General features: G+C 45.2%; 2 protein-coding genes across 2 annotated transcripts; one reads left to right on the forward strand and one right to left on the reverse strand.

Annotated features, from left to right (window-relative positions):
* Positions 1–7,429, forward strand: lmf2a (lipase maturation factor 2a). Its single transcript, XM_076992813.1, has 14 exons — positions 1–219; positions 811–1,064; positions 1,165–1,193; positions 1,606–1,796; positions 1,886–2,064; positions 2,242–2,383; positions 2,574–2,708; positions 2,803–2,908; positions 3,939–4,035; positions 4,134–4,316; positions 4,848–5,016; positions 5,130–5,241; positions 5,418–5,526; positions 5,633–7,429. The coding sequence occupies exons 1-14, from the start codon at positions 126–128 to the stop codon at positions 6,035–6,037; spliced, it is 2,205 nt and encodes a 734-aa protein (XP_076848928.1). The 5' UTR covers positions 1–125; the 3' UTR covers positions 6,038–7,429.
* miox (myo-inositol oxygenase) lies at positions 7,372–14,670 on the reverse strand. Its single transcript, XM_076992823.1, has 10 exons — positions 14,614–14,670; positions 14,288–14,368; positions 14,098–14,178; positions 9,422–9,584; positions 9,050–9,117; positions 8,860–8,969; positions 8,601–8,668; positions 8,284–8,333; positions 7,882–7,994; positions 7,372–7,697 (listed from the first exon to the last, which is right to left on the reverse strand). Exons 1-10 carry the CDS (start codon positions 14,629–14,631, stop codon positions 7,589–7,591), a joined length of 861 nt encoding a protein of 286 aa, XP_076848938.1. The 5' UTR covers positions 14,632–14,670; the 3' UTR covers positions 7,372–7,588.
* Between the last annotated feature and the right edge of the window lie 490 nt (positions 14,671–15,160).

Raw genomic sequence — 15,160 nt, forward strand, 5'->3', positions numbered from 1 at the left:
CGTTTCCATAAAAATATTGTTGGGCTACGTGTCTCCTGTAGCCTGTGCTATAGGACGGAGATAGAGGTTTCTGTTGAAGCTAGGACCAGCTAAAATACTAATTGTCTGACGGTGTATATGCAAAAATGGGCGAAACAAGATTGGCGAGGCACATATTTTTGTGGTGTTTGTCTGCAATCTACATGTTCGCTTTTGCATCTCTTTATGTGCAAATTCCAGGTGAGATTTAATGTTCTGTCGCCATTGTGCTGGACAACTATTAAACTCGCTGTGCGTCAGGAAGGAAGACTAAACTACTAATGATCTAGGAAAGTCAGCAAGCTAGTTAGGCACGCTAGTTGCATTCCCTGTTAAATAAGCCATGTATAAGTACTGTGGTAGCTAGATGGTTGCATATCAGATTCTCAGGTTTTATAGTTATGTGGTTGGGTGTAGTTGGTTTGAGCTGTTGCAGAAAAGTAGGTGTAATATCTAGTTGCAGTAGTTTAAAACCCATTTGGTAAGTTAAGGTGTAACTTAACTTAGTAAATTAGTAAAGCAAGCAGACGGTTTAGTTGCTTGCGAGGACTGGATTTTCTCACAGACCAGGTTATGAATTGATATCACAATTTTACAACTTGACCTGCAAACGGGTGTAATCGTAACTTCGTTAAAGTTGTCTCTTTTTTGCATTGCTCTGGTCTTAAATATGGCCTCAGATGGGATTGCATGTGAAATTTGTCTCAGCACGGCTCCGGTTAACGGTTTGTTACTGGTGAACAGATTTATAATATACACATAATCCCCTCTAACCCCTGTTTTACTCCCGAGGCCTTTACGGTAACGAGGGCGTGTTGCCAGCTCGATGGACGCTCCGGCCGTCCGGTAAGAGTGTTTGGGAGCAGATACGGAACACCCCCACGCTGCTGTGGTTCGGGCCCAGACTCGGCTTGGACACTCAGCAGGGCATGGAGCTGCTCAGTCTGGCTGGAGCCGTGCTGAGCCTCGCGGCTACAGCATTGCCCGGGCTCAGGGACTGCAGAGTGTACCTGGTGCTGTGGATGCTGTACATGTCGCTCTACCAGGTACCGCCTTATGCATCATGTTGCCAGCTGTGGTGCGAATAACTTTTGACTGCAAGCGCTCCCAGAGTACAGTCTCTCTTTCACAGTGTTGTTTCTGCAGGTGGGCCAGGTGTTCTTGTATTTCCAGTGGTGAGTAGAGAGTTCTCTCTCTCTCTCTCTCTCTCTCTCTCTCTCTCTCTCTCTCTCTCTCTCTCTCTCTCTCTCTCTCTCTCTCTCTCTCTCTCTGTGTCTGTCTCTCTGTGTCTGTCTCTCTGTGTCTGTCTGTCTGTCTGTGTGTGTATGTTTGTGTTTGTTTTTAAGTTAGGAGGGTGGTTTGAGGTCATGGAGCATTTGCATGTCTTCCCTTCTTTAGCACTGTTGGGCTGCTATGCAACAGGCATAACAAAGCAAGCAATCACGACATAGTAAAGCCGAGGCTAGTCACACACCACTGTGTCAAAATCATTGCCACATCGACACCCCTATGGGAAATTTGTGACGCCTCATTTAGCGAAGCACAGTTAATTGTAAGGGCAATCTTCTCCCCATCCCCCTCCCTCAGGGATAGTCTGCTGTTGGAGGTGGGCTTCCTGGCCATCCTTGTTGCCCCCATGAACATGCCCCGGGGCTGGAGGGCGGGCCTCCACGATGACGTGACCTTCTGGCTGCTGCGATGGCTTCTCTTCCGACTCATGTTTGCCTCCGGTGTGGTCAAGCTGACCAGTCGCTGCCCGACCTGGTGGGGCCTCACAGGTCAGAGTGGACATGGAGAAAACGCAGCCTCGCTCCTAAGGCCGTTGCGTCTCCTCCGGGCCTCTCTGATGTGTTCTTTGTGTCTGCAGCAATGACCTATCACTACGAGACTCAGTGCATCCCCACACCACTGGCCTGGTTTGCCCACCAGTTGCCAGTGTGGTTCCAGAAGCTGAGTGTGGTGGGCACCTTCATCATCGAGCTCGTCGGCCCCTTCCTCTTCTTCAGCCCCATTCGACGACACAGGCTTGCTGCCTTCTATATGCAGGTGGGTGGGGCTTTTTTCTCTCAGGCAACCAGTTCACTGGGTATGTTTATAGGCCTTGTTGCTCAGGTTGATGTAATTATCTGTCCTCCAATGTATCATATGCAACTGTGTGTGTGTGTGTGTGTGTGTGTGTGTGCGCGTGTGTGCGTGTGTGTGCGCGCTTGCGTGTTTGGGCAGGTCCTGCTCCAGGTGTTAATTATCCTGTCTGGGAATTATAACTTCTTTAATTTGTTGACCATCACGCTATGTTTCTCATTGCTGGATGACCAGCATGTGAACTTTTGGCTGTGCCGACACGTCCCACATCCAGAAAGAAGTAGTACGTGCTGGTCTTACTTTTTGGTCTCTCCTTCCTACCCATTTACAGTCATGCTGCACACAAAAATGTTATTTTTTGATACGAACAAATAAAACAATAGCGTGCACCCTGTGCAGGCTTCATCACCCCATGCCCCCTGATCATGCTTGTGCAGGTTTGTGTTTCCAGAACTGTTACTCGCCCTTTGCAGGCCTCCTGCAGACGGTCGTAGTGTGGGGGTGTGTGTTGCTGGAACTAGCCGTGTACGGAGTGCTGGGCTACTGGTCCGCCCACTACTTCGATCTTAAAGTGGAATGGGACCAGAAAAGTATTTCCTCTAAAACAGGTTGACTTTTTGTCTTTTCTATCTCTCGTATATCATTCATCATAATAAGGTAATACATATTAATACTGTGTGCATGTTTTTCTTCCTTTCTTAGCATTCACACATTATGAGTTTAACAGATTTCTGAAGGCAGTGGTTGTGCCCAGTGTTTGGATGGGGGTTTTCTCCCTCACCTGGGAGATCGTCACTGCCATGTTCAAGTGAGTCCCGTTTTATTCATTACAAGTTCTACAGCAGTGAATAGAGATGCTATTGCATTCATTCTCCTTTACTCACTTAAATGTGTAGGATGTGCAGTATCATCAAATACTGATGTGCAAAAGCCTAAGGCTCAGTTTTGCTTAGCCTCCAGTTACCAAAGTGTGTAGTGTTACAGACAGAAACAGTTCTATAAGCCGTGTGTGTGTGAAGCATGTGCTGTTCGTTCTTTCAGAAGTGTGTGTGAAGGGTGTGTGTGTGCGCGTGTGTTTCAGGAGTGTGTGTGAAGGGTGTGTTTTCTGTGTGTGTTTCAGGAGTGCGTGAAGGGGTTGTGTGTGTGTGTGTGTGTGTGTGTGTGTGTGTGTGTGTGTGTGTGTGCGCGTGTGTTTCAGGAGTGTGTGTGAAGGGTGTGTTTCAGGAGTGCGCGTCTGAAGGGTGTGTTCTGTGTGTGTGTGTGTGTGTTTCAGGAGTGCGCGTGTGAAGGGTGTGTTCTGTGTGTGTGTTTCAGGAGTGCGTGTGAAGGGTGTGTTCTGTGTGTGTGTGTGTTTCAGGAGTGCGTGTGTGAAGGGTGTGTTCTCTGTGTGTGTGTTTCAGGAGTGCGTGTGTGAAGGGTGTGTTCTCTGTGTGTGTGTTTCAGGAGTGCGTGTGTGAAGGGTGTGTTCTCTGTGTGTGTGTTTCAGGAGTGCGCGTCTGAAGGGTGTGTTCTGTGTGTGTGTGTGTTTCAGGAGTGCGCGTCTGAAGGGTGTGTTCTGTGTGTGTGTGTGTTTCAGGAGTGCGCGTCTGAAGGGTGTGTTCTGTGTGTGTGTTTCAGGAGTGCGCGTGTGAAGGGTGTGTTCTCTGTGTGTGTGTGTTTCAGGAGTGCGTGTGTGAAGGGTGTGTTCTGTGTGTGTGTGTTTCAGGAGTGCGTGTGTGAAGGGTGTGTTCTCTGTGTGTGTGTTTCAGGAGTGCGTGTGTGAAGGGTGTGTTCTCTGTGTGTGTGTTTCAGGAGTGCGTGTGTGAAGGGTGTGTTCTCTGTGTGTGTGTGTGTTTCAGGAGTGCGTGTGTGAAGGGTGTGCTCTGGCGTCTGTGGGTCACGGTGCAGTGGGCCATCTTCGCTACAGCTGCAGTCGCCATGTTTGCCATTAGTTTGGTCAGTAGCCATGGTAACATTCTGGCAGCATCATACTCTTTATCTTTTACAGAACACATTTTTCACACTTTCGTTGTGTTTCTTTGATGTGTGTGCAGGTTCCTTACACCTACATAGAGTATGAGGCAAACAGCAACCTCTGGCCAGGGGTGCGGAAAGCGTTTGAACTGACTGACCGCTACCAACTGGTCAACTCGTATGGTCTCTTCAGGCGGATGACTGGGGTCGGGGGTCGTCCCGAGGTCATCGTCGAGGGCAGCATGGATGGCAGCACATGGACGGTCTGCACGTGATTCCAGACGCCCATACTCACGCAGTCTGTGCTGGTTTAGACTGGTTCTAGCTCACGCAGCCCGTGCTGGTTTAGACTGGTTCTAGCTCACGCAGGCTGTAGCAGCTTGGTTAGGCTTCATCAGCGCAGGTGTGAGGTGCCGTTGTCTCTGAGCACGAGTCTGAATCAGGATCAGAATGAATGACGATGTATACGCTGGTTTTGATATTATGTTTTTGAAATATTCTGAGGTTAATTAGTATAAAACGGCTGTCCAAAGTGCGGCCCTCTGTTGACCACAGCGTTTTATATTTCACCAGAAGATGGCAGTAGACTACAAAAAAGCTATTTTATACTTCACCAGAAGATGGAAGTGTATACTATACCCCCCCACATGTTCACCTCACCAAATCTTTTCCTCACTGCAAGTTTGGACGCCCCTGTTATAAAACATACAATCTGTATAGCAGAGAGTAAATTGTGAGGACAGGCTTTCTGTTCCACCCGTCCCCAACGCACATTCACTCGCACTGTTCAACAGGAGATCGAGTTCATGTACAAGCCGGGGAATAGGAGCGCAGCGCCCCCGGTGGTGACTCCGCACCAGCCTAGACTGGACTGGCAGATGTGGTTTGCGGCACTGGGACCCCACACACAGAGCCCCTGGTTCAGCAGCCTCGTCCACCGCCTCCTGCAGGGGAAGAGAGACGGTGAGCGCCCCCAGGTGGCGAGCGGCCACAGTGCATGCTAGTGCTTTTGGACACTGGAATTAATAATGCGTTTAATGTATTTCCCCATTTGTGTGTATGTACATGTTTTACAGTGATAAAGCTCATTCAGAGGGACGAGTCTCACTATCCATTCAGTCAGCAGCCACCAGTGTACATCCGCGCTCACCGCTACAAGTACTGGTTCACCAAGCCCAAGGAGGACGGGTGAGTGTTGGGCCTGGTGTCATCACACGGCGCTGTGAGGACGATGTGCAGGAGTGATCTGTCTTTGAAATTTTAATCATTGCATGCAAAGTCTTGCGTACGTGTAAGATGAGATTTAGCCTGGTGTCACAACTACAGATCAGCATGTGTATCAAGGTGTGTAACTGCTTTGGTAGGTTGTTGCCTCACAGGTGGTGGAGAAGGGTGTATGTGGAGGAGTTTTACCCCGTAGTCCACCTCGGAGATGCTTTCCTCGACCACATTCTCACTCATCATGGTCTGAAGGTACAAGTGACGAGAGAGAGTGACGGGAGATGCTGCAGCACAGTATCATCACATTTGTACTTCTTATTTTGGAAAACGTGTGTGTGTGTGTGTGTGTGCATGGCAGGATAAGGGTCCTGTGCGGCGCGGCTCGGACGCTTGGATCCCACGGATGTTGAGGTGTGTTGGGGAACATGTGCGAGACGTTCCTGCTCCGCTCTTATTGTGGACGCTCTTCAGTTCGGCAGCTACGATATGTCTCGTCAACTGTCTCTGTTCACGCTCGCCACCCCACGACCACCCACGGGCTACCAGCCCTCCTCCACGACACACACCCGAGGAGGAGGAGGAGGAGGCAAAGAGCGGAGGAGAAGTGGACAAAGAGGCGAAGGGAGAACATAATGATGAGGGTGGAGAGCAGGAAGAGGATCTAGTGAATGAAGAGGAGGATGAGGATGGTGAAGATGATGACTACAGTGGAGAAGGAGAGGAACCCTCCCAAGAGACAGGACACCTAAGAGAACGCAAATGAACCCTTGGGGCTCGGTTTTCCTTGCACTACTCACCCACCTCCACATGAGGAGAAACGGAGGATGATGAAAACGGTTATCACCGCTGCACAATCACCTCGTCTGTAACTCCTCACCGCTAGCATTGGTCCTCCATAGTGTGTGTGTTTGCGCTTCTTCAAACAGTCCCGCTCCATCTCCAGGAACGCTGCAGCAGGAGGTTGGAGACTCCAGCCTGTCCCTTTGTCAGTAGCAGTGTCACTAATTACTAATTATTAATGCACTTATAATGCTCATCTGGCCAGAGGAATTAGTATTTGCTCATGCTGATTTTTCAGAAATGTTATTTATAAAAGGCCAGATCCAAGCATCAAAGGATCTTCATGAAACCATTTTGTTATCTATCAAAAGCAAATAGATGGATGTTTCATTTCTTAACTGCTGTATACACTAATTTCATAACTTCCTACCTGCTGTTTTTATATATGATAAGGCACCATCAATACTGTAAGCTGTTTCCAAAGACGTTGAACCCATTGAACCCTGACTTTTCCGTCCTGTTGGTCATGGACCCTATGCACCCTGTCGCTTCCCTGGGAGGAAGAAACTTAACTTAGCTTAAGTATGCACTTAACCGTGGTTTAGTACGCACTGTATTCAAGGCTCAGTGTTGTGACCGCACCAGAAAAGCATGACTGAATTTCATTAGTGCAGCGTGTTGGCCTGAGTCCAGACTGCTGGTACAGCCAGCCCTCCTGCCCCCTGCTGGCTGATGAGGGTGTTTTTCCCCTGCTTTCTTGAGGACTCTTGAGTGGCCATGAGGCCTTGAAGTTCAGTGGCCACTAGTTTGCTGTAGCAAAATGTGATTGGCTCATCATGACTCATCATAGTCAGGAGCCCTTTTTTGCCTCTGGGGTTGTTTATTTTGGGGCATTAGGCAGCTTGAGAGGGGGTGATTTCACGTCTTGCACCACAGCCTGGCCATGAGCAACACCTGAACAAGTGGCCGTTTACTGGTGTGTTGGTCCAGCTGAGGTGTTGGTGTTGGCTGTCTAGACCATTGTATTTTCTAGGAGTAATGGAAATGTGGTAATGTGTGTGTTTTATTCTATTTATCACTCAATTTTTTTCACAGCTCTCTTCTGTCTTGTTTTTCCAGAAGCTGTTCACTTCTTTCTTGAGTGGCCTTTTTCTTTCCTCGAGCCTGAGTATATCACGATGTATTTTAAACATATTTTGTATCGTTTGTAATTCACAGCCAGCCCTGTTTCATCTGTGGTTCTGCAGTGTGAGACTGATTGAGCAGGAAATGAGACATGAGAGAGCAGGAATGGATCATTCAGGAGAAAACGTTTTACACTTTTATTCGTTTTTCTAAAAAAAAAAATATATCAATAAAAGATTGGATGAATATATTCATTTGACTTGATTCATTTACACACTCTCATTGTAAAGCTCTTTGGCTAGTCTTTTCTGTATAGCAAAAACTTGAGCACACTGCAAGAACTCTAATAAGCCCGTGAGTGCGTGTGCACTGCTGCGTGTAGGGTCACCAGGCCCACGCCGGGCTGTGCTCACCAGTGCAGGATGCCAGGACAGTACTTGTCAATGAGGGACTGGTAATATGGCTTCAGCTGCTGCACGTCAGGCATGTCGCTGCTTTTGGTGTACAAGTCAAATTTGCTGTGGACAGACACACACATCAGCTCTTCATCCAGATCCAGATGAGTAGTCCAGTGTTAATGCTTCACTCGTGCACTTAAATATCACCAGTTCATTAAAAATAGCAAGTTGAAAATGCCTATAATTTCAATTCATACATTTGCATTCATTTGTGTGTTTAAGACAGTTCATTTTGAGTGCATACTTGAACTCTTTGACCCAGGGCAGCATGCTGAGATCTTTGTCGTTACACAGGTGCATGTAGTTTGCATGCGTGTGCCATGGATAGAAGGAGTGGAAGCGAATTATGTAGAGACCCTGTGAGGGATCACGCAGAGACAACACAGCCAAACATTAGACCTTACAGGCGCGTAACAGCAAATTCTGGGCCCTGTACACTCTCAATGTCAGTGGGCCACTATAAATGCTAGTAAACGAGATACATGAGCAAAATGGGCCCCTCTCCCTACTCGGGCCCTAGGTAGTCAGGCCCACTTTTTCCCCCTCTACCACGCTCATGCTCACAGGGAAGGAAAGGGAGGGAAGTGTGCGGAGAAAGCAGCCATCTTTCACATCACAGTAACACTATATGTGAACTCATTCTGACCTCTTCAGGGATGGGACACTTGTTAAACTTCATCACCTGGTACAGATATTCTGCAACAGACAGTTCACCCGTTAGTTAGTTCTTGGTTCTGATTAATGGCTCCACATGTCAACAGTATAGTGGAGTGTTTGGTTTGTAAGTGTGTAGTTTGTGTTTCAGAGGCTTCACGAGTTCTCGATGAGCCTGTATGAGTCCAAACACAAAAGTCCATCAAACGATGGATGAACCCTTGAAGTAACTGAAATGAGTAGAAACTCCCACTGATGAATTTCTGATGATTGATTCCAGACAGTCCTCAGTTAACCAACTATACTCACCATCATGTCCCCACGACATCAGAACATTGTCTAACCCACACTGGCGTTCATAGATCCCACACTCTGTGCTGAAGAACGAAAATAGGTTGGGAAGGACACGTGGTTTACCATTAAAATTGTGTGATTTTTTTATACATGAAGGGAACCAAAGTAAAGCATTTTGATAGAGATCCAATTATAATTCCTATTATAAATCTAAGTAATTTTACAGTAATAAATGTGTATGATTGATTTTGAATAACATTAATTTTTAACAAACTTCAGGGTGGCGTTTTTCTCATCTGGATTGTCCACAAATGTAGAATCTCTGAAAACTATCGAGTTCTGGAACCGGCAGCCCACAGGGTACGTGTCTCCCACCACAGCCCACTTAGACACACACAAACGAGATCATGAAGCCGCTTACACTGCTGGTTAACATCAGTGTTAAAATCAGCGGTATCGGGTACCTGTGGTTCTCCCCAAAGGGCCATGATTTTGCCAATGTCATGGATCAAACCAACCAGCTGGAACCAGTCTGGAGAGAGAGAGTGTAAGAAATCGACATGAATGTTATTTGTGTACAGTGCTTTTGTTGTAGTTTTACAGAAGACGGTAGAAGATTAAATTCTAAACCAGTAGCCTACTGTTCATATAACTTTAGTCACCTCGCCTTCATGGACTATTATCAGTTTTCATGGATTATGTGTGGATTTAAAACGCTGTCTGTACATATTTTTTGTAAAGTTGTCTTGCTGTGGTATTGTATCGTTTGTAAATACACTGAACTATCGATTTTCTGAAATTCATGCAGGCAAGCGAGATCATGCCTCAGTCCTCACCCTTGTCAGGATGTTCTCTGCGTATACCCTCCGCAGTTTGGTAGGCGTGAAAGGAATTCGGGAAGTCGACGTCCGGATCCGATTCATCGACCAACAGGTCCAGACGCTCGAGCGCGTCCATCACAGTCATGCGAGAGTGAGTACAGCCGGACCATTCCTTATGCTGTGGTGAAATATCGTCATGTAACCACGCGAGAAATAGCACACGTTTATACTGTACTTTATTTATATCAATGTATTACTATTTAAAACTAAAGAGGAAGCAGTGCGCGGCCTAATGTTCATAACAATAATTATAACGGCACACAAAGGCGCAACCACAGCACAGATAAACGGGAATATTCTGATGTACTATTGACACTTGTGAAAACATTATATTCAGCAGATACAGGGCTTGCCTGGTCTTGTTGTATTCAAACATTCAAAATGTTTTTATACAAACATTCAAAATTTTTGTTTCATGAATATTAACAGCTTATTTTTAGTAGGCTAATATTTCTTTACACACGTGTGTACAGTGTGTGGCATATACTTCGTGTAATTCCCTGCAGTTGTATTGTTTGCAGGTTTATTTAGTCTAATAAGCGTTTTATCCGGGGGGCTGATATGTGGGTCCTCGCGTCCACTAGTCCGTCGTGACAAACAGGTGTTACACCAGATTCTGTGACCGTCGAGTTTTGTGACCAGTGCGGCGCTATTTCGCAGTTTCAGTTCACAGGCACGAGCGAATGATGCGTAAACTACGCTGATGTGTTTTCTTTTCTCGTTGTGTTGGTGTCCGCCAGGCAGAAGATGACAGATCATTTACATTTCATCTTCTCTTAATTACATAAACGTACTTATGTAAGAATGTTTCGTTACATTATTTTACATGAAAATAGCAAGCTTCATTGTAAGCAAGATTTGTAAGATGCTGTCATTACGAATGGTAATTCTAAAGGATAAAATGTTTAAACATAGACTAATAAAAGGTATTTTGTCATTGTTTTTGTCATTGTGTGCTTAATAACCCAGGGTCAACAATTCACGTCCAACTGCCCCCCGTCAACAATTTACGTTTGCCACCCCCCAGGTTCAAATCTCACTCCAAGTGATCTTGAAAAGTTGGCAACTCTGTAAACATCTGTCATCTTTTGGCTCGGACAAAACGAGAAAAGAAAGCGCATCAGCGTAGCACAGACTACGAAATAGTGCCTCTGTGGTCACAAAACTCAACGGTCACAAAATCTGGTGTAACACCGGCTGAGCTTTTACGAATAACAACTGCTGAACCTGCTCCAGACCACAAGCTGAAGTGGTCCGAGCGCATCTGTGTTAAATGCGTCTTGAGGCGGGTGTGTTTTTACCAGCATAATCTATCCGAATAGAACGCTGACTGCTAAAAACATGCGCGTTACACGATTGGCAGTGGCACCTGTGCTGTGCACAGTTCGGACCAGTGTCGCCAACTCCTCAGTAAGGAAAGTTATTGGTTGCTATTGGTTGTCCTAAAAGTCGCTAAATGACGCCATCGCCTAATTTGCATAATACATGTTTTTTAAAGCTGTAAAGGAATAATGTTGGGAGAGAAAAAAGTGAGTAAAAACACCTTAAATATGTTAGAACTACAAATGAACAATATCTTTTGCCTTTGAAATAGGCAGACATTCTCAAAAGAAATACATGACTTTAATGCTTTGTATAAATCATTTTTACGTAAATTACATAAATAGTTTTTTTGCTGTGTTGTTAAATGTTAGTATAAGAGTAGCAGTTAGCAGGAATGAATGAGGTGAAGAATGACTGAGACTGTGTGAGTTAAATGCAGTGATTTCTTTTCGTGTCTCACTGAAGACTAAAGCATTTATATTTACATCCCGCTCTGTAAATACGGGGCGGGGCGTCCGCGGCAGCTTTAGGCATGCGCAGTTCATTTGCAGTGTGGACGTGGAGCGGTGAGGGTCTGTTCTGAGCAAGTATGGCTGCATCTCAATTCAGGGGCTGCAGCCTACGTAGACCGCGTAGACCACAGCCCACGGTGGCCACACACTTCGAAGGCCGGGTAGGCTGCATCTCATGGCTGTTAAATGAGACAGTCTAGTCTTCGCAAGACGTATGTTTGCGTGACCACACTCTACCCCGTTACATACGTGTTAGCGAGCTGTCCGACAAATATCACATCACCCACAAATGCCTAAAAGAAAATGCGTTGAACATGTATTCATATGTTTGGCGGGAAGTATAACTTCATAACAAAATTCAATGTATTTTTATAAACGTTACTCTTTAGTAAATACTCAAAGCACATGTTTACCTGCAATATCATTAATAACTGGCATGTTATTTAGCATCTCACTGCAGTATAAATGTCCATATTTAAAAAATACCGACATTTAAAAACGAATTCTTCGGCCCGTACACTACTCCGCCTGTTTATTGTTCATAGAGCAATGAATCCTGGGATATGGTGGGACGCGAAGGATACTCAGATGCATCCTTTGTTTTCGGGGTTTTTAAGGCTACATTCGTCGGCCGCATAAGAAGGAGCCCACGAATTGGGACAGCCTCGTCGCGGCGCAGTGATGTAACCGGCCTACAAATGCGCACTTCGTGGGCTGCAGCCCCTGAATTGAGATACACCTAGTGTCTCGCTGCAGGAAGGCGGAGTTGGACATCCAACCCCACCCACATCCAACTACACCCTCTAATGCGCTGTCGTGTGCCAACCCACTACTTCTTCATTCGAGAATAACTGTGTGGTACTTGAAAATACGCATAATAACTCACAAGTGTTCAAGAGACACGTCGTTGCGCTTAATTTACACATACCTCGTTTACTTTGTGTATCGTTCCACGTATGTTATTCATTATTTTTATCTATTGGGTGGCGAACGTAAAATGTTGACGGGGGGATGTAAAATGGACACAAATGAAGTATTATATCGCGATAGATCGATCGCCGGTGGTTGGCGCCAGAGCGAACTAGTAACTCATTGAATCATAGATGTAGATCAGAGATAAATAAACTAGATTTTTTCGGCGTGAGAAATCGGATGTGTGGCGTGAGAGCGTGTGAAGATGGTCAAATGCGTGTGTCTCATGCTCAATGCGTGAGAGTTGGCAACTCTGCTACTATAAGTACACAATTAAAATGGTAATGTTTACTGTTTACTGATAATGTTGGTGATAGAGAAGGGGTATGTTGGTAATGTTGGTAATGGAGAAGGGGTGTAATCAGGGCTTAATTTGAGCCGGATCCTGCCGGAACAGGATCCGGGAACTCTTTCATTTTGAAGGGTGCGTTCCGGAAACTGTCTGCCTCGATCCGGTAACTTTCAAGCCTACTAATTATAAGTTATGAAGAAATCTGTCTGCGTTGAACCAATTAATTGAACAAATAATTCTATAAAAGACATTTTTAAACACAAGATCCACATTCCTAAATCACATAAGAGCTCTCCTTTTTAGCGATGCCTTTCCGTGTCTCCCCTATAAAGCTAGTTATACTTTCGTGAGTGACCGTAGCGCGCGACTCCGCACACCTCGCGCGCGTCACATTCTTTGCAGTGTCCTCCTGAAACGATATGTGGTAGTATAAAGAAACACCCCTCAAACACAGGGGAAGGTGGAGTTGGATGTGGGCGGGGTTGGATGTCCAACTCCGCCTTCCTGCAGGCTGCAGCGAGAGGCTTCTCGTTCTGAGTGTGAGACTGCACTGAGTGTTGTGGGGCGGGGCTCACGGCAGCACCCGCCCCAGAGGAAAGCAACTGAAGAGCGTGTGTGTTCAGTCTCCAAAAGTCCCTAATAACACCACAAAAAGTCGCTAGATTTGGCGCTAGTCGCTTTTTACTACAAAAAGTCTCTAGAGGGTCTGAAAAGTCGCTAAATATAGCGACAAAGTCGCTAAGTTGGCAATACTGGTTCGGACCCGCTTCTCGTGCACGTGCGCGTCACGTGGGCATGACGCCGCAGACGGGTTTGATTGTTTCGTGTAACGGTTAATCGGTTAATCCGTAACAATCCATCACAGCAAACAGCGCCGCAGGACCTAATGTCAAGCCGAAAATCACAGTAATGTAAGTGTATTAAATGTTATTAATTAAATGTAAAGAACCTGTAAATGAACAAAGTCGTTGGTTGTTACCGTAGCATTACCGTACATACATTTTTTATTTTTTAATTTGGAGCAGTAAAATACTTCATGTTCATCTCTGATCACGTCTGACATTTCAGTATTACTTTTTTTTTCCTCGTCATGAGATATTGGCGATATCATATTGATAAATATACCCGAATTATCTCTAAGTACCATAATGATATCTAATTGTTTAATTGCAGTACTGCTTGAACAGAAGTAGCATTTAGGCTGACATGTCAGCAGACCTTACAGGGAGGAGGTGTTTATAAAACCTGCCACAAGCCTTTTTGGGGTGTAAGTTATACCATATAAAGCATGTCTCAAAGTTTAACAGGAAGTCTTTTATTAGCCAAAAATCTCATTCTCAAGTTATTCAATAAGTATGCAAAGATATGACCTGGTTGTCTGCTAAATTATTTTGAAGATACACTGTTTAAAAATAAACAAAAGCATAAAAAATGTATGCATGGTGCATTAAGATTTATAGCTGCAAGTGGCTGTGCTGACCATGTGTAAACAGTTTCTAAGTGACTACAGAGATAGAGATATGCAGACTAACCTTCCGTTTGACAAAATCCAGAGTCTGGTGTTTGTGCATCAGTTTATATGTGTTGAACACACGTTCAAAAAGATCTCCACCCTGTCTCGCAGGCATATAAAAAGGTCAGAAAGATATGAATATGTGCTTTTAAATGCTGATATGATGATGTTTTAATAGCTTTTTCTATTCTTGGATACATTTATTTTACCTCATAGTTCCTAAATTCAGACTTAGCTTTGCCCTCTTGTGTTGGGAGGTCTGGGCGATATGCTAGTGAGGGGTCTGGACCCTGGACACAGCAGAAAAAATATTGACTTGCATTTGTGAAACAAAATGTGCCTGTTTCTTTGCAGTTTGGATGGTATTCAAATAATTGCTTACGTTTAAGTAGCCAAATAGACTCAAATTCATAGAGTCAAAAAAATGTATTTAACAGAAATGTAGAAATAACATATTGGCTATTAATTTCTTTGGAATAAAAGTGGGATCCTAAATATAGAAAACTAAGTGTGTAATATGTCAAGAGGTACTCACCAGGTTTAACACCTTCATATTGAAGCTGAGATTCTGGAGGTTCTTGGATGTGTGATGGGAAATTCTGTGTTTCTGTATCTGACACCCAGACGACCCTATTTATGAACTCACAAACCCATGTCACACAGGAAGAGTGCACATCTTTGGGGGAAGAACAGTGACACTTTAACGCCCTCTCTCACTAAGAAAATATTTTCCCTGCAAGTGTACGTGCGTGTTCTCCTGGCTTCCATATAGTGTGCATCTTTGCTGTATTCACCAGGAATTGGGGATAAGATTTTAACCCATACAGAGCCAGCTTGGTCTGGATTACTGAACAGTTAGACTGGCTAAAGTACACTTTGCTAGGTTGTGTATGTATACCTGTGTGTGTGTGTGTGTGTGTGTGTGTGTGTGTGTGTGTGTGTGTGTGTGTGTGTGTGTGTGTGTGTGTGAGTTGCAGAGTGTGTTTGTATCTGCGCAACACCCCCACTGGTATTGGCTGGTGCCGTGGGGTGTAATTGTTATCACTGTGTCAGAGGTGCTGAGTAAACGACCAGAGGTTAAA

The sequence above is a fragment of the Brachyhypopomus gauderio genome, chromosome 2 (genome assembly GCF_052324685.1).
Source record: "Brachyhypopomus gauderio isolate BG-103 chromosome 2, BGAUD_0.2, whole genome shotgun sequence".
Lineage (NCBI taxonomy): Eukaryota > Metazoa > Chordata > Actinopteri > Gymnotiformes > Hypopomidae > Brachyhypopomus > Brachyhypopomus gauderio.